Here is a 23914-nt window from a genome sequence, read left to right on the forward strand (position 1 = left end):
AGCAGCGAAAAGCACAGCAGGTTTTACGGCCTTCCCGTCGGTTGCCATTCGTGCAAATCCTACAAAAAGATGTACTGCAAGCTTATAGTGTTACAAAAGTGAAAACTCCAAATTCACCTGGACTAAATGAATTCAGGTATACATGTTAAGAGATCTTGATACTTCGACCTCCAGTATTGTGGAGCCCTATTGACACTACTAGTTGAAAATAGAATAATCAAAATTTTGAATTAGCTGTTAAATTATGTTGGAATAACGAGAAAGAAAAAACTTCTGTGTTAGAATGAGAAAATGTCGTGATAATACAGGTTCCCCTGTAATTCTCCAAATCGCCTTTAATGAAGATATTACAAAGCATTTCAGGATTGATCAGGCGCCAAATCAGGCGGCTGATGTAATCACCGATTAAAATTAAATTGCTGACAACTTTTGGCACTTGTCTTACCTCACCAGTCACACAAAATAAGCATAGTTCGTAAATTTTTTGATGTAGGGGGAACAAGTTATCATAACAAACGTTGATGAATTATTATAAAGAAAATAAAACTTAAATATAAAAATGAAAAAATAATAATTTAAAGAAAAATAATAATTTAAAGAAAAAATAAATAAATACAAAATAAATATTCTCTCTAACTCAACAAAACCAGAAATAATCAAACGAGATTTTATTTCTAACTTTTGATAACTTTAATTTGTGACCCATATCTGCTTAGGAGCAATTTTGGCTAAGGCATTACGATAAAAGAGTTAAGATATTATCATAGAGCCTCTCCTTTACATCGGTTCCCTATTGACAATTCCAAAGCATACATTTCAAACATTAGAACAAAAAAGAAATAAAAATTTATAGGTGTTCATTTCACATACCCATATGAAATCCAAGTGGTTGTATTCGAAGAAACGAGTTGAGCCCTTCAGGTTACTAAGTTTTGTAAGAAGCCAATCAACATCCTAAATTTAAAACATCGGATCAATTGTTATCCAAACGAACAATAAACAATAAATTGGAGAACTAACCTTCGGTGTAACTATTCGGTCAGCATTTCCTGAGAAGACATACACCTGAAAATTAAGAACTGGCCTTTAAAAGGAATTTCAGTTTCGATGACAAAAAGAATCATACCGGAGCTGTAACTTTTGTCAGGTCGTATTGATATGGTTTCGTTGAACCATATTTCTGCAAATTACCTTCTCGTCCGTAATCGTAAGCCTGAAAAACATCACCTGCATAGAAAAGTAAATCAAAACACTGTAATCGACCTGTTAAACAATTCTGGTCTGATTTAAACTAACCTGCATTATAATTCTGTGCAAATTGAGCAATAACAGCAACTGAGGTTCCAGTCATGAAATTCTCATTGATGACAGGGATCAAAGCCTAGATATTGATAATATATGACGAAATTAAAAATAACATTCAAATTTAAATCAGTAGTACGGGATCAATATTGTCGCGGTTTGGTCCACAAACAAAAATGAAGACGTCTCGACAAAATCGTGCTTGACTGTAGGTTTGTTCACATGCAAGGTCGAATAAATATTTCCCGCGAACATCGCTGTCCAAAATCACGCGAGCTCGAGTAAACTCAAGAAAATTCTGTAATATGATTCTTTTTTTTAGATGATAAATGATTGCATATTTGAACTGTGGGAAACAAACCTCAATGGGATTACTAAACGGAGTTAACATCCTAAAGATACCGTCAAAATGGGCAAAAGATGAAAGTGGCGCAAGGCCTACCTGTCGATCACAATCAAACGAAAAAAGTACCACGGATGTTGGCCACTTACGATTCACTAATTAATATTCCAAACCATGAGATCAATCTTCGCATTAAGCTCCGGATGCAAGACCATGGCTATAAAAAAGACACCACATCCTAACGAGTGTCCTATGTAAGTCAACTTGGGTTGACTCGTCTCTTTCAGAATATAATTAATGACAGCTGGGATATCATAATTCCCTATTTGATCCCAGCTAAAGAAAAAAAAATGCGTTTACATTGTAACAATTGAATTAATTATTGCTAACGAAGACCTTACCTAAACTTCCAATATTGTTCTGAATTTGGATCGAGGGTTGTATGTTTCCTTGAATACCTGTTACCACGGAAATTACCGAGCCATACGTCGTACGACTGATCCGCTAGTAATATTGCTAGAGGTAACAAAATATAATAATAAGAGTTTCATGTTAGTTTTTCCAACAACAAAAGTACGGCGCTTACATTAAAAAAAATTAGAATACTACTGCTGTCATAAAAACAAAAACCAAAGAGAAATAGGTAAAATACACAATGTTGAGAAGGAAATGTCGGTTACTAAACAGATGTTCGAAAAAAATTTCGACCTCGCGAAGAAATCTTTTTATTCCTCCCGGAGGCTACAAAGCAGCAGTTATTTGCTTATTATCGTAAAGATTCAACTAAACGTAAGTGTTAACGGGAAGTGAGCTCAGGGAAACCTCCCGTTGCCATCAAAATGGACCCATTTGATAGAGCAGGAAAACGTGGAAATGACATTTAAAAAAATTTTGCTGTTGGGAAAGGACTTGCGCTGCGATTTGAACTTGCTCTGCTTGTTACTTTTCTTGACCTTGTTGCGCATACTGTGATGAGCCATTTCCGGTTTCATTTTAAGCAACTACCGTTTCTTGGTCTCGATTATCCACGAAAAAACTGCAAAAGCGAGTTACCTGTTTTCTTCCCGAAACGATTGACAAGGGAAAAAGCTCACTTAAACTTTTCAAGTTCCATTTGATCTTTTCATGAATGGTTGAGTCCTTTACAGGCAGTAACAGTATAATAACACTTACCCACTTAAAGCTAGTCATTTTAGAATGATTATAATTACCCAGCGAACGACTGGAAGGATTGACGAGCCAAGTGCCTGAAGATTGCATAACTCCATGTTGCAAAAACACAACTTTCTTGGCGGTACCCCTAGGTGGAATTCGATGAAGTTCTATAATGTAACTACAAGTGGAGAGATTCCATTAATTATGGTCAACACAACAAATCTTTTAGAATTCTTTACCCGTCGTCTGTAGTCACGTGGTGAATCTCGGAAGGATATCCTCGGTATGAGATAACTTGCGTCTGTTTAAACAAAAACCAAACATAAATGAAGAAAGGATAATATTTAAGTAGTATCAAGCCATGGCATTAGTTGAATTTACTGTTGTATATCTGGATTCAACACTCTGAGGAAGCCGATCGAAGAATCTAACGCGTTGCTCTTCCACTTTTTTCCTCCAACTTTTTAACAGTAAACGGGCGATTAATGCGTCTCGATATTGTTTAATTGAACTGTAACTATTGACGTCAATTGCACTGATGGTCAACAGAAAAAACAAGCAACTAACAATAAATCGGTTCAAAAGCATAGCGGGAAAACTGTTGCACAGCACAATACGGAAAAACTCCAAACTGCAATGCAATAACAACAACAAAATAAAGTGCGACACACACGACGGACTTCCAAACGCACGGGCAACACGAACTCAAATAAAATTTGAGACAGGGTGCGCATCAAGACAGCGTGAAGGACTGAAGCCTTGAAGGCATTTTTTTTGTTTTTGTTTTTTTTTTTTTTTTTTTTTAAGATAACATGAAGTTGGTCTGTATCAAAATGTCGATTTAAGGGGATTCGCTTTAGAACGCTGTATTGAATGTATTTGTAAAAAAAAAAAAATGTGGTAGGCCTTGTCTGAAATAATAAATATAATAATCTAAAAAAAGAAAAAATCATTGACAAGAGGCGCGAAAAGTCCCGTTACTTGTACCCTCAAATTCTTTCTGGACATCGTCTACTTTCTCGCAGACACTTTTTAGATTTTAGAACAAGACGCACAAGAAAAAACATAACGTTTTCTCATAAACGCCTTCTACCAATGAACTAAACCAATAATGTACGATATGTCATTCAGTTATGGTCTAAATAAAACGTTGGATAACAGACCCTTCTGTCATTTGAAACTTCTGACTTTGAAAACCTGCATATGGTATTTTTTTAACTACTAGATAATGAAAGATATTTGGAACAAACGAAAACATGTTGTAAAATTGACAATGGAGACTTGGAAGTCTCCACACTAACCTACAAAACTGGACTAGTGGAACATAACAAACAACAAAACTTACTCGAGTTATGCAAGTCTAAAACCGCAATGTTTTCTGACACCGTCAATCATTTTTGCAACCTAACCAGTTGATGAAGGGACAAAAGAGATCAGTAGTAGTAGGGCACGAGACTTTCTAATTTTGACAGGTGGCTGTTAAGCAGTGGAGCGGAATACAGATTGTACCTAATGATTTTCTTGTCTTTGGGTTAGAGCCCACCCCTATAAATAACTACTTGTAACGCTGTACCGACTATAAAGAAAATCGAAATAGAGAAGTTTAAATAAATAAAAGTTTTCAAAGGTGATGAGTAAGAATAAGCAAAAAAATCCGAAAAGAATCGCGAGTGGGTTAACTCAACGAATGGTTAATGTACTAAGGTTAGCAGTTTTTTCAATACATTTATCACAATTACAACAGGTGGTAAAGAAGTACAGTTCAGTGTATCGTCTATTATCAATCGATAGCGAGCGGAATTTAAACGGAGAGAAGATTCTCGGCTCATTTGTAACTCAGCACACGACTCACAATCCGTGGCGGAATGCCAAGCAAATAAGGAAGCCACAAGACCAGGAAATATTTTCTCTTCTGAGGTCAAGAAGAGTTCCGCTAACCTACTACCGCGCTTTTTTTTTTATTAGACTGATTAGTAAACAAAATCGACATTGATTTTACGCAAAAGGCACGCCTACAATTTGAATGCCAAATTCATCTCTGGCATCGCCTATAAACTTATTTACACGTGTCGAATTTAAGAATTCAACCCTTTAGTCGTGACAAAGCAATAGAAAGAAAAACCGTTTGGGAAATAATGTTAGATTCCTAACTGCTGTTAGGTTTTAATGGTAGTAAAAACACATTCTTTGGAGCTGCTCAACCACAGGCATATATATGGTCTCCCAAGACTACCATAGAAATTTCGCCAGCCTATAAAAAGGAAACGAAATACCGTTATAGAACACTTATTTCTTTCGTGATACTTTTTCACGGACTAGAGACATCAACTGCAAAAAAAAGGAGAATCGCCTCTTTTCTTGAATGAATAACATATTTTCATAAATTTAGTCTTTCTACTACCGGAAACTAATGGGTTGCCCAGCTGTTATGAAGGAAAACTACCGAGTCTTACGCAGTCACCATGACTTGCAAGAAAAAAAGGGATGCCCTTTTTTCTTGTAAACAATTCCCAACACGGGAATATCACAGTAGAGCCATTCCTTTAATACACCAAAGAGAAATTCTATAAAATATTACGTAATAACGAGAAGGCCGTTTTTGTTTCCTTTTTACTACGTATGTTGCCTGGAGGAAAGTTCCCTGAGTCACCATGACTAGGCAGGAAAAAAATGGTGGTTGTCCATATTTTTTTAAATAATTTCCAACGTGAAAATATGACAGTAGAAACATCTTTATAACTCCGATACACCAATTTCAGATTTTAAAACGCTTATGTAATAACGGAACGGCTGATGTTTCCTACACATATGCGTGACCATTGCAAGACATACTTATGACGTATACTCGTGACGTTGAATAGAGAGGAAGATGGCGTTAATTTCCCTTTTTCGAAAGAGAACATTCTATTTGTATGAGAAAAAATCTCTTTGCTCCAATTTAATATAGAGTCAACGGCCTAACGGAAATATCATTTTGGAATTGTCGCTAAAATAGCTAGAGTAAAAGTTAAAGTAGTTAAAATTTCCCCCAATTGGGTATTGCGTTCCGTTTCCCACTGGAAAACAAACATGACAAAAATGCTGAACAGTTGTTTCATAGAAACATTTTCAAATGTTAAGGTTAACTTACACACGGTGTTTTAAACAAACTATTGAACACAAAAATAGCAAGTTCAACCACAAAATATTGTTGTTGGTTAAACCCACAGGGTTGAACGAGTATGATACCCATTTTCATGCTAGTTTCAACTTAATTTTACGTTAAAAAAATAAAAAGTGTCTGACCTTTAATAAATTAGTGATACAGCTGCGTTATCTTCTAAGTAACTAGCTCCAATCTTGGCGTCCATCGAAACTATCACAGCAAGGCCAACATCTGAATGATAGCTGGAAGGATCTTCAGGATAGAGCTTTAAATCGTCTTTAAGGATAGAGAAAAATTGGAGTAGTTAAGACGAATCACAAAAATAGCATCAAATACTCTATAAGATGACAAGTCTACCCTCTTTCACGCCTCAAGTTGGCGTATTCTTCGTTGAAAAAGGAGTACTAACAGCCTTGACTTAATGACGCACGTATTTGAGATCCTGCGGTCGAAAAACTTAAATACACAAGGTAACCGTTAAGGTTTGCAAGGTAACTGGCGTACGTTATGGACAGCGCAAACATTGAAATTTTTCTAGAATATGTTGGAGGAAACGACAATTCAGGAATTGTACTGTACACCTGACAAATGTTTTGTTGACTTCAAATGTATGTTTGAAATATCCCACTTACTGATATTGGACTAAAAATCATGGCTTTCTTTAACTCAGCATTAAGGACAAAATCAATCATTTTAGACAAGACTAGATGTTTACATAACTACTGTAATTAAAATTTCTAATTCTGAATAGCATATACTAACATTTACCCATTACCATAACAAAACCTCACTAGTAAAATTTCCCTCAGCCATTCAGCCTGATTGTAGAAAAAAGAGGTTTCCTTTGGTGTTGAATTCTAGAAATTTTCTTTGATTATTTTCATTCAGATTCTCTCTTGAATGAATTATTATACTAATATGTACATATCAACGTACAATATTCATTTCTATAAATAAAACTGAGATGGCGGAGAGAAAAGGACAAGTATGAATAAAACCATCACTTCCATAACTTACAACTTTTGTTGGAATACTTATTTCAGAATCTCCTCTTCAACAAAATCAGGAAAAGGGTGTTTATTCAATAACCGCACTTATCCAAAAGTGGCTCTGACAAACAACCCACGTTTTATCGTTTGAAATCCCATTCAGGGTAGCTGTAACCTTTTCGTTTTTTTCGTTCAATTTGATCTTTTATGATTTGTCAAAACAAAAAAAAAGTTAGCAAATATTCTTGAAGTAAAAGTAGTGGTGTCGATATGAGACTTTTGATGCAGATATATCTGTTTTTTGATCAATATATCAAAGTATCGATATATTAGATATATCTGTATCAAAGTCCGCTTCTCCTGCCATCTAGGAGTCAGAAATACAAACTACGGGTTATTGGACGAAGTGTATAAAATTTCTATTGTTTTTATCAAAAATTTTTAGAAGAACAGTCATTTTGCCCCTTCTCAACTAGTATTTGTGTTTTAAACCCGTTTGAGATCGAACAGTCGAGCTGATTGCTATGTTTCAGTATCTTTTTCATCAAGTGTAATCAGGAATAAGTTAAACGGAAAATGGCTAGAAACGTTGTTATGCTTCATTTCGAAAAAGAAGTGAAACCGGCAAAAATGATGCAAACGTATAATCGTAAGACCGACTAATAAGACGCACATCTACAATTTATGGACACTCTTAAATGAAATATAAAATGATAGGATTGGTATAGTGGCTAGCGTCCGCATGTCAGAATCTCGAGGGCTAAATTTCAACTCCAGCTGCCAGCTTTGGCTAATACAAAAATTAGAAATAGTTCAATATGCTGTGATATGTTTTTTTTCTATTTTATCATTTTAACTAAATACCTGGCGACAGAAACTTGTTAAAATTTTAAATTTAAATAAAAACCGTCATCTGAAGCATTAAAACAGCTTTGAATTGCATCATTTTCTTTTTCCGCACAATAACGCCTGACTTTTCCTCGTGTTTTTTTCCCCACTCATTGGAGCTTCATATGTTTAATATTTGTTCATTTGATTAAGCTAGCATTTTTATCTTTAAAAGATTGATTATGAGCAATTAAATAAAAATAAACCTTGTCGTCTTTTTCCTTTCATTAACAATCGATAATGAAGAGATACAACCTATTTAAACATTTTGCCACTTGGCAGCGTTGTTAGTTTGATATTTTCCCGATACAGATATATCAGAATATCGCGATCGATTTTTCTGATATCAGATAATCTAAAAAATATCTAATATCGACAACACTAAGTAAAAGTAACAGATTGGGAAGTGATACCTAATATGATTTCATTTTAGAGAGCGAAAGGAAATCGGCCATCTGCCTTACTGCCTCGCATTTCACATTTTCACTTAATCGAATTGCTGACAGTGCTTGCTGCTGCTGAGTGCTGACTGGCCTTGTGGGCTGTGGCTTGTGCTCGTGAGCTCGTCACTTTTCGCTTGGTTATGGCGCCAAACTAGAATGTAGAATGTACCAAAAAGAAATAGACCAAAAAGCAAAAACCATGTTGTTCCACGTGCTACGTTGCCAAGCCAATCAGTTGACCAAGGCATGAATATTATCCGCTAGGTGGGCATCATCCGTTTATCCCTTCAGGGGAAAAGGAAGCAGGAAGGGGAGATGGTTTCAAACATTTTTTTAGCACATGTGGGACGAACATAAGTTTGTCCATAATGACTAATGTAAACACGACTAAATAACCGGTGTGTGGTAGTACGTTATAACTAATAAAGATTATTATAGCAGTTATAACATATTTCTGAAAAGTTTGAACTTTGAAGTAATCTTGGTCTTTCAAGGTCTTATCAGCTGTTCAGTGTTCAATCTCACTGTGAAGAAGTTTAATCTGATTCTGTTTTTCAAGACCTCGTGACGAGCTACTACTTACTTCATTACTTAATCGAATTTCCTCAATTGAAAAATCCACATGACATATAAGGTAAATAAGTAACTTACTCAAAAATATTGTTCTTCATAAAACAAGTTGGTTAGCCGTCCCCAACAAACCCTGAAGAATTCAATTTAATTTTGTACAAATTATTTTTACAAAACCTCATGTTTGTACAAATTCTGAATTCTAGTTAATTGTCTTACCAGTAATTTTTGTATCATCCAGGTGTCTAAATTGAATAATACCATATCACATTTCTTATATTATTCATCGTGAATTAACATATTGTTATTTGTCTAATTTTATCCAGGAAATGGGTGTAATGAACGGTATTACAGTACAACCATCAATAGCTGATGCGGAGATACGCAAGTCTATGCAACTTTTGTCTACGGCTTTAAATGAACACATAAAAAAATGCCGATCAAGCAGTGATGACGACAAGACAAAGGTTATGTTCCACCAAGTGGTGGATTTAATGCTTGCCGACTGGTCGGCATTTTTCTTGCCACCAAAGCATTTGAAGTACAAAAAAGTATTTCGGCGAGCTCTAGGAATTCAACCTCAATTGGCGCAATTTGATGAAGAATCTTTCGATATTGATCGTCACCAACATGATCTGGAATGTTTAGCCAGAATCGCTCTTTCGATCAAACGAAATGACGTCGAAGAAGAAATCCGCAAATGGCTGCCTTATCAACCTCAAATAAATAATCCTACGTTGAACAACGAAACGAAGATAAAAGACGGCTGGGTAAAATTGAAAGATGAAGGAAAATATTTAATTGAAAAGAAGGAATGGGCGCAAGCCATGTTTCGATTCAGTCAAGCAATCTACCTTAATTCCGAGGAAGGTAGTCTCTACTGTTACCGGGCCATGTGCGAAATTCGTTTGTCCAAATTCCAGTTGGCGATTGAAGATGCTGAAGACGCCATTGATCTTAATCCAAAATGTTCCGAATTTCAGAATACTTTATCCAAGGCACATTTGGGATTGCGCTCTCCTCAAATCAAGGTCGCCACAAAATTACCAAAGACAGTGTTACAAGAAAATCATAAATGTGAAGAAGCTTTTCCAGTACTCCAGCGTGCGGCCGAAAACGGTTTGGCTGAAGCTCAATACCGATTGGGGCGAATGCTGATCTATGGAGACGGATGTCCTCGTAACGAGTTGGCGGCCAAAAAATGGCTTCTTCGGGCCCGTGATCAAGGATTCAAACCTAAAGCGCTGAGGACCGAAAAATGGGTGGATGACATGATGCGGCATGCCAAGTGTTTAATTCAATTCGAATCGGAGAATAAAATCAAGATCAACGGATTAAGCCTTGTTAAAAGGATTGAACGGTTTTCCTTTTTTACCCACTTTAAGTTTGACAGCATCGACGAACTTTTGGAATCCGCCATCACATTTGAAACTCGCCTTCCAGCCAAACAATCCAATTCGATTATGAAGCCAGTTGTAGAAGAATGGATGCCCTTAATGATTGAGAGAGCTAAAACTCGTTCGTTGAAAGCCCAATCTTTCTTCGTAGCTCATGAACTCATCATTAAAGCTAAGAAGTTACTCATACAAAACCAAACTGTTGAATCATTTAAAATGCTACGAGAAGGTACAGCAATTGAGCCCGTGCAGTTTCCAAACTATTAATGTTTTTTTTTTTGTTGTTGTTTATAGCTCGTCGACTTTGGGATTGCCCCATCATCGATACAACCATTTTTTCCGATGCAGCCGAAGAGATGCTCAAGAACAATCTCGCGAATGCTGAAGCCTATCATGTCTTGGTTTTCTCAGATAAGGCGTCATCCACTGAAAACCAACTTTGGTTGGCCATGCAGTCAGTTACGCTTGATCCATCGATTCCTGATTTTCATTGTGCTCTTGGTCGTGTCTATGGAATTATGGGCGACTATCAACGTGCTCTACAGTGTATTGATCACGCTCTAAAATTGGCTGTGCATTCAGATTGGCTGTATGAACGCGCGTCGTTTATTCGATTGAGCAAGGACAATCCCGATTCTGAAGTCATTAATGCTTACGAGAAATACCTTTCTTGCAGTTCATCCGATGATTTTCGCGTCCCTGATGCCCATTACTTTATAGCGTTAGCGTATTACCTCATGTCCCATTCTAAAAAATTCCGTATTTCTCTCAAGAACGGCCAAAAGGCTGAGAGCCCTGAAACCCGTCTACCCTGTTTCCTGTCTGTCAGTAATAGCGAGTGCGTTGCCAAAGAAGTTCTCAAACGCATTTTGAAGCCGAAATCTCGAGAGGATAACAAGCAAAATGAAGTCAAAATTTCTGAAATTTTTTGCGTAGTTTGTTCGAAGTGCAATCCGTCCATGTATTGCCTGTTTTGTCGAAAATGGGTGTGTGCTAGAGATGAGCACGATTTTCAGGGTATTTTGCACGACTGCCAGGTCAGTCACGTTGCGAAACACAAATCCGCCATCGTTGCTTTGTTCTAAATTGTCTCATTTTTTCAAAAGTGCTTTCTTTTTTCATTTATTTCTCTTTCAAATTCGCCACACTTGGTCTCTACTGCAATCCGATTGTTTCAGGGTTGTTGCTCCTTACTTCTTCCATTTATTTAAATGCGTTTAAACGGATTGTTTTTTGTGACTTCAAATGCGCCATTTCAGCCGATGGTTTAATTTTAGGACGCTGTAAGTGGGCTGTCCTCTGGGAAATTGTTAATTTCTACACATTTCCTGATCTTTTATAACCGAGTTACGGTATACAAATTGAAGTCGTTTCTTTTAATAAACGGAAACGATTTTGACGATTTCGTTGCTTTTTCATTTATGTAGATTTCATGTATGTAATTGTAAATCCTGTTAAATTTTTTCTATCTCTATTTTTAATCCCAAACTTGTGTTAATCTGGCAACATCATACCTCACCCCGTCTACCTGTCTCCCCACCCTCGTCGTAATTGAAGCAGATGTAAATTATCATTCGCGATCATTTTCTGTTTTCTAACTACACCATTTGGTTTTCCTGATATTGTCTGATCACAGTTTTAAAAGAACGCCCCTCTCTGATCTATGACATTTTGTACACTTAAAGGGTAAGTTCTCTCTTTTGCGATTATAAATTTTAAAACCAGTTTTGAGGATTGAATTATACCAGTCCAGAACTCCACGTGTTTTTATCAAGCGTTAATCAAAGAGGTGTATACATATGCCTATAAAGACGCTATTGTTTGCGATCTATTCGTATTATAGCCATAACATATTTATTCTACTGCCGGTTATTTAGTTTCAACATTGTGCAATCCTGTCCCTTGCATCTTTTACTGTGGTTTTATTTCATATTGTGTAGTTAATAGTAAGCCATTCCATGATCCTGAGTAAAATGTGTGATGTACTGTTGAATCTACAGAGTGTCACTTGTACGAGCATTAGAGAAGATGCGTCTGTGCTGTCGTGTTCATCCCCTGGTTCGAGCCGCTTTTGCCGAATTTATTGGCACCTTCATTCTTGTTGTGAGTTATTTCATCAATTTGGTCAACAGCAATTTTACATATTAATGTGGTTCCATTTCAACGTGAATTTCAGGCCATCGGAAATGGAAGCGTAGCCCAATCACAATTGACCCAAGGCGAAAAGGGCAATTATTTCACTATCAACTGGGGATGGTGTATTGGATGTTGCCTTGGAATTCTCGTTTCAGCTAAAGCATCAGGTAAGAAGTATTCGAATTTTCAATGAATATTTTGCTATTGAATTTAAGTGTGAATTAAGATACACTAAACGTTTTATTTCTGTGATGTTAGGTGGCCATCTGAATCCAGCAGTTACAATGGCTCTTGCTGTGGCAAAAGATTTCCCGTGGAAAAGGCTTCCAGTGTACTGGTTTGCACAGTACTTGGGAGCTCTGGCTGCGTCTGGTACTGTCCTTGGCGTTTATTACGGTAAAGTTGCATTGAAACTTGAATGCATCGCATATTTTTTATTATATTATCTGTTCTGGGGTTTCTTTTTTGTAGAAGCAATTATCGTTAGAAAAATTGATGGCAAATTCAGGATTCATGCCAATGCTTCTGAGCCCGGATCGGCTGCCATTTTTGCCAATTATCCGGCCCCTTATTCGTCAGTTGTTACTGGTTTAGTAGAGGAGGTGAAACGTTATTTAATTTTTCATGCATCATATGAGGTCTCTAATAATGTCGAGTCTATTATCCATAGATTTTATGTACAACGATATTTATGCTGGTTATATGCGTGGTAACAAATCCAAAGTATTCAAAAGTCCCCAGTTTTTTGCAGCCGTTCTACATTGGTTTCACTCTTTTGGCCGTCGGAGTGGCTTACGGATCTAATGGAGGATACGCTCTTAACCCGGTAGGTCAATCATTTTGAATACATATGCATATGATACTCGTCTATAATTGTTTGTACTTTTTAACGTTGAATTACAGGCTCGTGATTTGGCTCCTCGACTTGTTTCTTATTTCGGTGGATTTGGATCACGCGTATTCAGGTAAATATGAGGAGCTCTATTTATCTGTTAATTCTTGATTGCTAACTTTTCTTTAAATTTTAGTTTCCGTGGATACAATTGGTTTTGGATCTTTTTGGTTGGGCCGCATGTTGGAGCCATTCTGGGTGTATTTATCTTTCATTTTATTCTCATGGAAACGGACCAACCAGCGAGCGTAGAAGAAAAAATGAATAGTTCGCAGTTGCCAATCGTGGATTACGAATATGAAATGGCGAATGAGCTGGACGTCAAACCTCAAGCCAATAACAGCAAAGCTTCTGAGCCGCGTCTGCAATATCAATGTGAAGAATACGTTGACATCGCATCGCCAATTTAAACTTTTCTTCGATGTTCCGCCGTCTGTCCGTAAGCAAAAGTCAACCTTAGTACATTTATTTTACGGTAATTGACACAAGGTTACGGTCGTGTTGTATTTAATGATGTGATTTGCGTTTGGTATTACTAATTTACTATGCTTCCTGTGATCTGAGTATAGCTGGATTTTATCGTTAGTTACTGGTTGTAACCCTAGGAACACAAATTTTCCCAATTCTTTTTTTTTTTTACTATTATTATTTAAGATGGCTTTTTAAAAAAAAATCAATAATTCGTGTTTAAGTATAATTGTCCTTTGAAAAATAATTTAATGATGCATTGCCGTGGAATCATCTGGCTGGAGCTTAACTGTGTAAGCCTTTTTACGATCAAATACAAGAGATGGAAAGCTTTTTCGGACAGCCTGATACTTTTTGATGTCGCTACGTCATTTTCTAAATTGGAACCCTTTATAACCAGATGTCCAGATCAGATGATTCCCTTTAATGTAAATGTAGGATATATTAGTATGATGGCATTGAGTATCATTCTCTGTTGTATACAAAGGAGCAAAAGTTATTGTTATTACCAAGGTCCCGCGAAAACTCACAATACGAAAAGTGTATCTAAGATTGTCGTGATAGACTTGTCACCAACATGTTGCCCAGTTGCACGTTCTAATTGCTTAGGAAGGAAGAAAAGAGGCTGAGTTTTAAAAATATTGCTTAGGTCACGGAATAAGATAATAAGAATACAAAGTTAATAAGAATTCCGACAGTTGACTTCTGAGAGCCGTATTCAATCAGCAACTACGGATCGCTTATCATTAATATAGTTAGTTAGGTAATGTAAAGTGGTTCAATTAGAATTAGGGCCCAGTGCGCAATCAAGTATACAGCGTGTATAGTGTAGCAATTCTCTTTTAGGCTTTCAGTCCTTTCACCCTTTACAAGTGTGTATAGATCCTTAAGTATCATAAGTATACGAAGTATGCATGTTTTTTTTTGTTTTTTTTGTTTTGTTTTTTTTGTTTATCAATTACGTATATCAATTATTTACTGCGCTCCGGCTATTCCAGCCATCCTCAAAGGGATTTAATGCCATCTGTGGGAAACGTAAAATTCCACTATCGAGTGTCAAACTTTACCACCAGGTGCCCTTAATTATATCAAAGTGTTCAAACATTTCTCAGTTACGTCTGCTTTTGCCTAGGCTTGGTTTGGATTGCTCGAAGTCTCGAACGCTGGGAAGCCTGTTTTTGTTTTTTTTTAATTCAAGTGCAACAATACACAGTAATTATTTTCTTTTATTTGGAAAATGAGCTTGGAACAAACAGCATGTGAAGGTGAGCAAATTGTTTTCCTTCACAATATTGTATAAAACATTTTATCAATCTCTGTGTGAACGACTCCCGAATCTATTGGTTACTTTTAGACCTGAAAGCATTTGAAAGACGACTCACAGAAGTAATACAGTCCATACAGCCTTCAACAATAAGATGGAGAGGTATGATTTCGTACAAAAATGTACTTTGAATGTCATTAAAAGCCTACATTTTAATACAACTCTTGCAGTCTTGTTGGCCTTCATTTCCATCTGCACGGCAATTGCAGCTTGGCAATGGCTCGTGGATCCTGAAACGATGCAAGTGTCTTTCCTTTACTCACTCTACAATCATCTCTTTTTCACAATTGCATCTCTGCTACTAGGTAAATATTATTCAATCCCAATAAGTATTGCACAAGATACTTGAATTAACGGTGCATCTTGTTTATTGCAGTCATCTTATTTGTTTGTGGGATCCACAAACGTGTCGTGGCCCCTTCTATAGTGGCATCTAGAGCCAGACAAGTTCTGACTGATTTCAACATGTCTTGCGATGACACAGGAAAGCTGATTCTGAAGCCCAGACCCTCATCGTAATGTGATTTTCTTCATAAATGACTAATTATTCCTTATTTTGTAACCGGGGGCTAGAGAGAGAGAGAAAAAAAAATAGAAAGCCAGTCTCATCAGCTCTATTGCATCTCAAGTTTCTGCTACTCGATTTTGTTTTGATTCCTTGATGTAGGAACGAAGTCGTCGACGCATGCGTCTGTTGCCGTCTGGCGCAACAGAATGGTAAGAAAGGGGGTGTCTCTGGTAACCTTTCAAGAGGGGACTGTCAGTTCCACAGCCAACGTTCTCATGGTGCGGCACGTGAAACCAATCCAAGCGAGCAAGCAGTTTTTTTCATAGAGAAAAATACATTTCCCTGTATCCTTAGGCGACGTCGGACTTGGTTTCATCCTCCGCTTAAACTCTTTAAGGTAATATCACCCTGCCCTCCCCTTTTAGCTAATCTCAAAGTCAAATAATCAAATTTAAATAAAGAAAAAAAACTTTGGGTCCCGCGGAAACGTGCACTCATTGATCGCAAGAGGAAGTAAAATACCGCGTTCATCATCAGAGAGAGAGTCCCGCGAAAAAGTTTATCCTCGCAAGTTTAATTTGGGAAGGATGAGCATGTCGTCATATTCGTCTGCGGAGGGAGGATCTCAATCCAATCAACAATCTTTTTTTTTTCTTCCTTTCTTCCCGGGATTTGTTCTTTTTTTTTTATCACGAGGAAAGAAGGGAGAAAAAACAAGGGAGGCAAATGCAATTTGAATCGATCAACTGCTGAAGAAGCGGAAATAAATGTGTGAGAGCGCCTCAAGTATATTCCTTTACTCCGTCGGCTGCCCTTTTCTTTGTGTCCAACGAGCTGTAGAGATAAAGGAGCTGCTGCTGGAAAGCTTGCGCGGTTTCCATTGCTGCTGTTGGGTATTGCCGTTTCCGTTGATCGCTTCCGCTGATGGAAACATGTCCCTTCTATCATGTCCTCCACAATAACAAGAGAGAGAAAGAGAAAAGATAAGAATATCCCCCCTTTTTTCTAACACACATTTGTACTTGTGCAAACTCTCTCCTCTCGGCTGCTCGATTTATTTTCCCCTTTTTCTTCTTCTTCCACTTTCATGTCGGCCACTTTTTTTTCTTCGGGGGGTGTGTTTGTGTTTCTCCGTACCAACTCCCTTTTCTTTTAAACGCGGTAGTAGAGAAAAAGAGAAGTGAATTGATTACACATTCGTTGTGGGGGGAAAGAAGAAGAAGAAGCAAAAAAGTTTTTGTGTTGTGTTTAGGTCGCCAGGGGGGCTGGAGTTCTTTTTTTCTTTCCCGACCATTATTATATTGTTGTGTTTGAGTTTTTATTTAAAAAATAAAAATAAAATAAAGTTTTGACTTGTTAGCTGCTCAGTGGCTCGGTAATCATTCGTGAAAATTAAAGGGGGGAGAAAAAGAATGTTGAATAACGCCGGGGTACATTCGTTTGGCGGGGGGAGGGCGATATATACATTTTAATCAATGTCTGTTGTTGTTTCTTTTTTAAAAAAAAATCACTACTGCTAACCATCCAATTATGCGTATGAGAAAGGTTCTCTCATCCGAACAAACCAATCATCCCTTTTATTCTTTGAACGAAAAAAAAAAAAAAAAAAAAAAAAGATCTTATGAAACATTCCAAGTGGCAACCCCTCTGAAGCATTTTATCCTGGCCAGGCGACTGTTTCGTCTTTCACTTTCATCGGATGGGTTTTTTTTTTTATTTTATTTTTTCTCTCTCCTTACATCGGGGTGCGGATGATGATGAGAAGTGTGTGTGTGTGTGTTAGCTCTGGGGTTCGTTATTGGGCGTGTTTGTTATAGTGGAGCCGCTCGCGCTTGTCGCCAACCCACTTGAGTGGCAGAGCGCACAGCTCTCGAGAAAACTATTTGGTGTTTGGGGGGGTTAGAAGAGAAGAGAAAAGAGGGCACTCAATCGCACGACGTCTACACATCAACTCTCGTTTGACTCGTTTTTTCTTTCTTTTTCTTTTTCCTTTTCTTGTTTTTATAGGGCGACGACGTGCAGTGCTGTTTGGATACAATAGCCCGACTGATTTCTCGCCCTTGTGTGTGTGTCTCTGTGTGTGTGTGTGTGTGTGTGTTGAGAGAGTGATTTCTCCTCTCTTGGTGAAAAGAAAAAACAACCCCAAGGATGAAGAAGAAACTGGAAGCTGTTCCTCCTGTTACGAGGGCAAACATATAAAAGGAGCCCCGACGAGCGAATTGATCGACCGACATCACTCACACGGTCTGGGTTTGGGTGTTGAAGGGGGGGGAAGGCAAACCCAAGTGCGAATAAAAGAAGAAGGAAAAAAAAAAAGAATTTTGAGGAAAATATATTTTTACACCAAAGTCGATATAGAGAAGAAAGTCGGAGGCTGAAAATGTCTTCTTGGTCCGTCTTGGCACTGCTCATTCTCCAGCACGTCACCTACAAATGTAAGTTTTTTTTTGGAAAAATGCAACATTTCCCATTCAAACTGTCGTCGCCGATCCTTCCGCCCCTCCCTATCGCGTACATAGAAGGACCACATTCCATTTTTATTTTCTTCTTTTTTAATTCGGTTCTTCTTAATAAGTCGATACCGAAGTGGAGGAAATCGATCGACAACTTTTTTTTTTTTTTTCACCGGGAGCCATCCACAACAAAGTCCGTGATTGAAAACCGAAAATCCTTCTATTGGGCTTTCAGCCGGTCCCCGGTCCCTCTTTTGTCCGGCATCGATATATAATTCCCTTTTGATCAACTCGACCATTTATTCGCAACGTCGTCTAGTTATTATAATATCATGGTCCGGACACACACAAAAAGTTCTCCCCCATTAAATTCTACCTGTCATCCGCCCGGAGTACTACTATAAGGGCGGATTGATCTTTGCTATAAATAATTGGTTTAGAATTTATCTTTAAAAATAAAAGAAAGAAATTGAATTTAAAAAATAAGAAAAAATAAATTGTTGAAAATGTCATTTTTTGTGTCTGGGTGCATTGCTGAGTTCAGGTGACGCCTTGGTTATCACGCAAATGGTCGTTCCCGGTCACGTTCAACGAGGATCGGATTTTGTGCTGCGGTGCCTGTACGACCTAGACGGTGACTCCTTGTACTCGGTCAAGTGGTACAAGGGCTCTCACGGTACGTCTGAATATTCAAATAAATCAAAAAATATTATTCATAACCACCACAAAAAAAAAATCCCAAAAGTTTCAAAAGTTTCGTGCTGAAAAATTTCCTTAAATTTATCCCGGACGACATATAGAATTCTTTGGCTACGTCCCCAAAGAGACGCCGCAATTCCGAGTCTTCCCATGGTCGAATTTCACCATTCACGTGAGTCAACAATTTACACACACACGTTGAACTTAGATGCACGCGGCGCACAGCATAGACTGACAATGCCCCCCCTGTAAATAACTTGTTCTTTTTTCCTTCTTCTTCTTCTATCTGCGGGCTCCTTTTTACTTTTCTTTTCTTTAACTCCCGCCGTGCCCAATCCCGTCGTCGGCGTGATTTTGGTTTGTTTGTTGTCGTTTGCCAGAATGGGGCGCAATCAAAGTTTGTCCATCCGTGAGCTGTCGAAAAGGGCGGGGAGCGCGTGTTTGCCCAGAAACTTGCACACAAGTTTGGGGGACTTATAATATTGACTCATCTTCTTTTGTGTCAAGCATGTTTAATTACAGGACGGGCCAGAGCCCTAGGAGCGCATGGTGCACCCGTATAGTTGGCATACCCCAAATCTTTGCAGTTGTGTAGAAGCGATTAAGTGCAGCACGCCGTCGTCGTGTGCATTCCCGAAAAGATCCTTGCCCATGTAGACACACATTTCCATGGGTTCTATAGTAGTACGGTAGTGTAGTGTAGTGTAGTACGGTAGTAGTCGTCGTACTCGAGTCTGAGAGTTTTGTGCGCTTTAGGTTTATTATACCTCCGGGATGAGGAAAAGGAGCACATGTACATGTAATACTCTGCTGCTGCACGTATATATAGACTGTCACGGGGCGGCTTATATTTGCATACGTGAAATGGATGGGAAATGTTGGAGCAGCCAGCTACTACCGATGCTCGGTGGTGCCATTATTCAAAGTTCCTTTTGCTTATAGATCTCCTTATATGTACTACTCTCGCCCCCGTATACCATGCTGGCGCTAGCTGCTAGCTCTCGTGTTCAAGTAGTTGGTTCGACAATTAGTCCAGCTTCATTAAGTTGGTCTTACATGACGTCACTCCATGTGTGTGTATAGAGCGGGAGCGGGAATGTTTTTTCTTTAGATTTTTATTTTAAAATAGAGAGAAAGAAACGCCTAATTATATCTCTTGGCCGCTCTTTTTTCCCCCTTTCCTATTTATATCAGAGTCTAACTTTTTCCCCTTTTATTTTTCTCTCATTATACTTACCCGAAAGTCAAATATAATGGCCTATGGTGATGTACACTCACGAGTTATTGCCATTTCCTGTCTTTTCTCCCAATAACTGTCGGTACTAACCAATTCCAGGGCTTCATTATACTTGCGCAAACTTTGAATATATGGGTTTTTTCTTTCTCCTTTCGACAACTCTGTTATAAACATATTTGAGAGTACGTACGTTATTGGAGAAACAAAAATAGACTTGCGGGAAGGGGGGTATATAAGAAAATCAATTCCCCGAGATTTTGTTTGTCATTTCTTATATATAAACGTATCCATGACAGAGAGAGAGAGAGCAAAAAAAAACAGGGGGTAGAAAGAAAAATAACAAGAGAGTCTGTTGTATTGATATATATACGCGGTGTATTGCCATAGCTGGCGGCGGGTAGATAATGTCGCCGAAGAGAGACAGGTTACATTCAAGTGATTCCACATATAATATATATATAAAAATATCGACAGCAGCAGCAGCAGCAGCAGCTGGTGACTTTTTTCACTTTCAGCCGACTGCTACTCGCTTGAAAAACCTATAAAAATATCCTGGCCACATTGTTGTTTGTCTGACAGATATACTACGTATATATATATATACTGTAGGCACCTTTGACGTCTCCTCATATTGTTATTCCCCATAACACACACAAACGGGATCTATATAAAAAAATATAAAAAGTCGGTCGGGATTTCGCGGTAGACGGCTGCCGCTTTCACGTAAACAAACATGGCCGTCGCCGTCGTCTAAATATATATTCGTCGGATTTGTACGCATCGGTTACCAATCTATTGGCCATATCGTCGTATATATATATAGGCAAAGTTTCGTAGAAATTCAATTCCTCTTTTTATTTACTTCACTTATTGACGTGTGTATCCGCTGTCAAGTCTTCGAGTTGAATCGCTAATGGCGCCGCCGCCCTCATACATCAAATCTGCATCTTTTTTGATTCTCCGGTGGCGGTTATTTATATGTAAAGTTTCAATAAAAGAACGTGAGTGGCATGCTATTGGGTTTTTTTCCACGTATTCCCCCCTCCCGCTGTAAGTTGCTGTTGTTGTTGTTGTTGTTGTTGCTGTCGTCGTCAGCTATGGTGTAATCTGATGGGCGGGTCTCGCAGATGTCGCGTCCCATAACGCCAATGGAGCGGCATCAGCTGCTGCGCTCAGATCAAAATCGATTTATTCCACACCATTTCTCCTTGTCTTTCCCCCTTTTATCGACTTAATCAAATTAAATCTTATGTACTTCTTTTTATATCTCGTCAGTACGATGAGCTAGAAATTGGTAAAGTTCACCTGAAAGCCGTCACCCGCGAAGCCGAGGGCAGGTACGTACAATTAACGGCTTGAATTATTTCCCTGCGCCAATTTAATTATGTAAAAGATGTAATCAATTGGATTTTTCTGGGCGCAGGTACAAGTGCGAAGTATCGACCGAGGCCCCGCACTTCAACACCGACTACCGGGAAGAAAACCTCACCGTTTACGGTTAGTTGGATTCCGGCTGGAAATGACATTTCAACTTTTTGGACCAAAAAGTCAAAGATTTATTTCATTTATTTTATTGCTTTTTTTCCTTATACGTTTCCTATTGTCCGGGTGATTCTCTATATCCATACGGACAAATAGACATTTACAGTGACGGCCCTTCCATGGTAGGTAACCCTACCAACGATTTGAAACCGGGCAACCAGCTCCGATTCACCTGCTCCTTTCGTAAATCCAGACCCAAACCGATTCTCTCCTGGTTCGTAGACAGTCAAGAGGTACTACCATTCTCTCATTCTTTTCTATAATATACTACTACGTAGTAGACATATAACGCAAACAACAAGGGAATAAAACAGACAGGTCGGACAGAATCGTCCGCTGATGCATGAACTTAATGAGCTCCGGAAATCCTTGGCAACTGCCAATGTTTCGCCCGCATAATAATTTTGATCATTCGTCTCGATGATGACGAAAGTTGGGGGCGGTCTAATATAGGTACAAGTATATTATCAAAGTTAATTCATTTTGGCTTTTGTGATTGTCCACCAGACGATAAACAAAGTGGAGTCTCGCTACGTAATGGAATCTGCGCTGCTGGCCTCGGAGGACAAGAGTAGCGGAAGCGGGATGGAATTGTGGTCGGCCGAATCGGAATTGAGCTACTGGCCGACGGCCAGGCAACTGGAAAGAAAGTTTCTCAACGTGGCCTGCCGGGCCGTCGTCCTCAACGAAAGCATTTACCAGCGAGTGGCGTCGACCAACGTGACGACAGCGTCGGCGCTGACCGTTCAGCTCCAGCAGCAGGTGCAGCAACGATCCCGTTCTTCCATTCCATCCGACCGGAGCAGCAGCAGTTCTTCTTCCGGACAAGTTTCAGCTTCCATGGCCTCCTCCCATCACAGCCGCGATTCCTACTCTCTATCAGCGGCCAGCAAAGGTATAATATACACGTCCGTCCGTCCGTCCGTCCGTCCGTTTGGAGAAGAAAAAAACAGTTTGATCGATGACTCGACGGACGTTGTCAAAAGAATCTCCCACAGTCGGCTGTCAGGTTTTCATGGCCGGCCAGCAGAAAAAAAAGAGAAACGGGAAATCTTTTTAGTTGATTGAATGGCAAAAGTATAGCGGACGTCCTAAAAACTTTCTTCTTCTTTCCATTTTTGTTTTTTCTATCTAACTGTTATTTACTTTTATTTTGGAAGGGTAGGGGGGTGACTGTCGTCTTAGATTGTTGTGTCATTTCCTTGTCGCGATAGAGCGTCGGCGGGATGTGTGTGACGCACGCGGGTAGAGATGCTCGTAACAAATATCCCCGGCTGATTGTCGATTTTTCTCTTTTATATTCTTTTCTTTTTCTCGGCCCAGGACAAGGAGGATCGAGCAACGCCCGACCGATTGTCGTCCTTCTGGAATTATGGCTCTTTGTCGTCGGTCTGAGTGCCGCCCTTCTCAGTTGACGTGACGTTGTCATCGACGCCTGGCATCTTCGCCCGTAATCAATTTTCAATTCTCCCCCCCATCTCCTCCGTTTTTGTTTCTATTCGAATTTTTTTTCTTTTCTTATACGATCGGCCAACCTTTGCCCGTCGTCAATAATAAAAAAAAAAAAAAAAAAAATTATTATATTTGACTTGGAATCGAGCCAGCGGGAATGTATCGATATTTCTTCTTCTTCTCCCTGGAAGAAAAAAAAAAAAGAAATGTACTTAATCCGGTTTTTTTGGGGGGGTTTCCTATTCTTTCTTGTTTAACATGATTCCAGAAAAAAAAGGGAAATGTTTTTCCATACATATTTATAAATATCATATTTTGCCATTAACCCACTGCGGTATCACTGCGCCGATCTCAACAGCCCCCCCAAAAAAAAAAGAAAAATAAGAAAATACGTATATTCGAGCTCTATCATTTCCTTGTTGTATAATCAATGAAAACGTGACGATCAAATCCCCCACCGGAAAAAAAAAATTATAAAAATAATTTCTATCCAAAACTTATAAAAAAGAAAGAAAAAAGAAAAATGAAAATCATTTATTAGATGTGCTGTGGTTTCACGCGTCTTGGGGCTCAACGTGTTCTAATATAATATATATAACTAAATATATATATCCATCTAATTTGTGAAAACCCAAAAAAGAAGAAGGCGCACAAAAACGTCTAATAATAATTGTAATGTGTTGTATATGTCATCGTAATCGGCTATACCATATAATAATAAGAACCACCACCATTATTATTATTGCAATCTCTATATATATACTGTCACCCGGCTCTCTTCTGTTCTCTCTCCTCTGTGTGTGTGCGTGTGGCTGGGACGATGGGCTTTAAGAAAGCTCATCTGCTGCTGCTGCTGCTGTACTTCTTCTTCGTGAATTGGCGTTTGTAATAATACACGAAAGCGTTGCGCCCTAGGCGTGGCTCATTTATCTCCGTTGCCATCCGTCTTATTCCTCTAACCCGCGCTTTTG

The 23914-nt window shown here is 38.6% G+C and overlaps 5 protein-coding genes across 10 annotated transcripts; 4 read left to right on the forward strand and 1 right to left on the reverse strand.

The window, feature by feature from the left end:
• Positions 1-650: 650 nt before the first annotated feature.
• On the reverse strand, positions 651-8383 carry LOC124314448 (lipase member N-like). Of its 4 annotated transcripts, XM_046779647.1 has the most exons (15): positions 8236-8383; positions 6980-7136; positions 6303-6904; positions 6086-6221; positions 3040-3101; positions 2857-2978; positions 2047-2161; positions 1819-1981; positions 1664-1744; positions 1442-1600; positions 1297-1381; positions 1127-1227; positions 1021-1065; positions 871-954; positions 651-790 (listed from the first exon to the last, which is right to left on the reverse strand). In XM_046779647.1, exons 6-15 carry the CDS (start codon positions 2903-2905, stop codon positions 737-739), a joined length of 936 nt encoding a protein of 311 aa, XP_046635603.1. In that variant the 5' UTR covers positions 2906-2978; positions 3040-3101; positions 6086-6221; positions 6303-6904; positions 6980-7136; positions 8236-8383; the 3' UTR covers positions 651-736. The 4 variants fall into 4 exon arrangements, with proteins under 4 accessions (XP_046635603.1, XP_046635601.1, XP_046635602.1 ...); XM_046779645.1 differs by lacking the exon at positions 6303-6904 and having other exon boundaries at positions 6963-7136; XM_046779646.1 differs by lacking the exons at positions 6303-6904; positions 6980-7136 and having other exon boundaries at positions 8236-8353.
• A 191-nt stretch (positions 8384-8574) lies between these two features.
• Positions 8575-11631, forward strand: LOC124314425. Of its 2 annotated transcripts, none has more exons than XM_046779605.1 (4): positions 8575-8673; positions 8760-8899; positions 9162-10461; positions 10527-11631. In XM_046779605.1, the coding sequence occupies exons 2-4, from the start codon at positions 8888-8890 to the stop codon at positions 11315-11317; spliced, it is 2103 nt and encodes a 700-aa protein (XP_046635561.1). In that variant the 5' UTR covers positions 8575-8673; positions 8760-8887; the 3' UTR covers positions 11318-11631. The 2 variants fall into 2 exon arrangements, with proteins under 2 accessions (XP_046635561.1, XP_046635562.1); XM_046779606.1 differs by having other exon boundaries at positions 8575-8663.
• Positions 11632-11756: 125 nt separating this feature from the next.
• LOC124314462 (aquaporin-10-like) lies at positions 11757-14062 on the forward strand. Of its 2 annotated transcripts, none has more exons than XM_046779671.1 (8): positions 11757-11918; positions 12233-12335; positions 12409-12535; positions 12627-12764; positions 12840-12970; positions 13039-13194; positions 13272-13333; positions 13397-14062. In XM_046779671.1, the coding sequence occupies exons 1-8, from the start codon at positions 11896-11898 to the stop codon at positions 13668-13670; spliced, it is 1014 nt and encodes a 337-aa protein (XP_046635627.1). In that variant the 5' UTR covers positions 11757-11895; the 3' UTR covers positions 13671-14062. The 2 variants fall into 2 exon arrangements, with proteins under 2 accessions (XP_046635627.1, XP_046635628.1); XM_046779672.1 differs by having other exon boundaries at positions 11759-11876.
• A 769-nt stretch (positions 14063-14831) lies between these two features.
• Positions 14832-15663, forward strand: LOC124314486 (nuclear envelope phosphatase-regulatory subunit 1-like). The gene is made up of 4 exons (XM_046779704.1): positions 14832-14993; positions 15083-15154; positions 15223-15357; positions 15429-15663. Exons 1-4 carry the CDS (start codon positions 14966-14968, stop codon positions 15569-15571), a joined length of 378 nt encoding a protein of 125 aa, XP_046635660.1. The 5' UTR covers positions 14832-14965; the 3' UTR covers positions 15572-15663.
• A 91-nt stretch (positions 15664-15754) lies between these two features.
• Positions 15755-23386, forward strand: LOC124314463. The gene is made up of 9 exons (XM_046779673.1): positions 15755-15957; positions 17568-17995; positions 18558-18689; positions 18814-18884; positions 21225-21286; positions 21373-21446; positions 21588-21724; positions 21999-22386; positions 22815-23386. The coding sequence occupies exons 2-9, from the start codon at positions 17941-17943 to the stop codon at positions 22904-22906; spliced, it is 1011 nt and encodes a 336-aa protein (XP_046635629.1). The 5' UTR covers positions 15755-15957; positions 17568-17940; the 3' UTR covers positions 22907-23386.
• The last annotated feature ends 528 nt before the right edge of the window (positions 23387-23914 follow it).

The sequence above is a fragment of the Daphnia pulicaria genome, chromosome 10 (assembly GCF_021234035.1).
Source record: "Daphnia pulicaria isolate SC F1-1A chromosome 10, SC_F0-13Bv2, whole genome shotgun sequence".
NCBI classification, from domain to species: Eukaryota; Metazoa; Arthropoda; class Branchiopoda; order Diplostraca; family Daphniidae; genus Daphnia; species Daphnia pulicaria.

What these genes read in the sequence shown, in the direction of transcription:
- LOC124314448 (XM_046779643.1), bottom strand. Translation starts at nt 3,388, where the DNA reads ATGCTTTTGAACCGATTTATTGTTAGTTGCTTGTTTTTTCTGTTGACC. An exon ending in TTGAATCCAGATATACAACA is followed by an intron (nt 3,102 to 3,181) that starts GTAAATTCAACT and finishes TTGTTTAAACAG; the next exon opens with ACGCAAGTTATCTCATACCG. An exon ending in ACCACTTGGATTTCATATGG is followed by an intron (nt 791 to 870) that starts GTATGTGAAATG and finishes AATTGTCAATAG; the next exon opens with GGAACCGATGTAAAGGAGAG.
- LOC124314425 (XM_046779605.1), top strand. An exon ending in ATTTAAAATGCTACGAGAAG is followed by an intron (nt 10,462 to 10,526) that starts GTACAGCAATTG and finishes TGTTGTTTATAG; the next exon opens with CTCGTCGACTTTGGGATTGC.
- LOC124314462 (XM_046779671.1), top strand. Translation starts at nt 11,896, where the DNA reads ATGACATTTTGTACACTTAAAGG. An exon ending in ACATTTTGTACACTTAAAGG is followed by an intron (nt 11,919 to 12,232) that starts GTAAGTTCTCTC and finishes TTGAATCTACAG; the next exon opens with AGTGTCACTTGTACGAGCAT. An exon ending in GAGGATACGCTCTTAACCCG is followed by an intron (nt 13,195 to 13,271) that starts GTAGGTCAATCA and finishes GTTGAATTACAG; the next exon opens with GCTCGTGATTTGGCTCCTCG.
- LOC124314486 (XM_046779704.1), top strand. Translation starts at nt 14,966, where the DNA reads ATGAGCTTGGAACAAACAGCATGTGAAG. An exon ending in GGAACAAACAGCATGTGAAG is followed by an intron (nt 14,994 to 15,082) that starts GTGAGCAAATTG and finishes GGTTACTTTTAG; the next exon opens with ACCTGAAAGCATTTGAAAGA. An exon ending in AATTGCATCTCTGCTACTAG is followed by an intron (nt 15,358 to 15,428) that starts GTAAATATTATT and finishes TGTTTATTGCAG; the next exon opens with TCATCTTATTTGTTTGTGGG.
- LOC124314463 (XM_046779673.1), top strand. Translation starts at nt 17,941, where the DNA reads ATGTCTTCTTGGTCCGTCTTGGCACTGCTCATTCTCCAGCACGTCACC. An exon ending in ACCCGCGAAGCCGAGGGCAG is followed by an intron (nt 21,287 to 21,372) that starts GTACGTACAATT and finishes TTCTGGGCGCAG; the next exon opens with GTACAAGTGCGAAGTATCGA. An exon ending in AGAAAACCTCACCGTTTACG is followed by an intron (nt 21,447 to 21,587) that starts GTTAGTTGGATT and finishes ACGGACAAATAG; the next exon opens with ACATTTACAGTGACGGCCCT.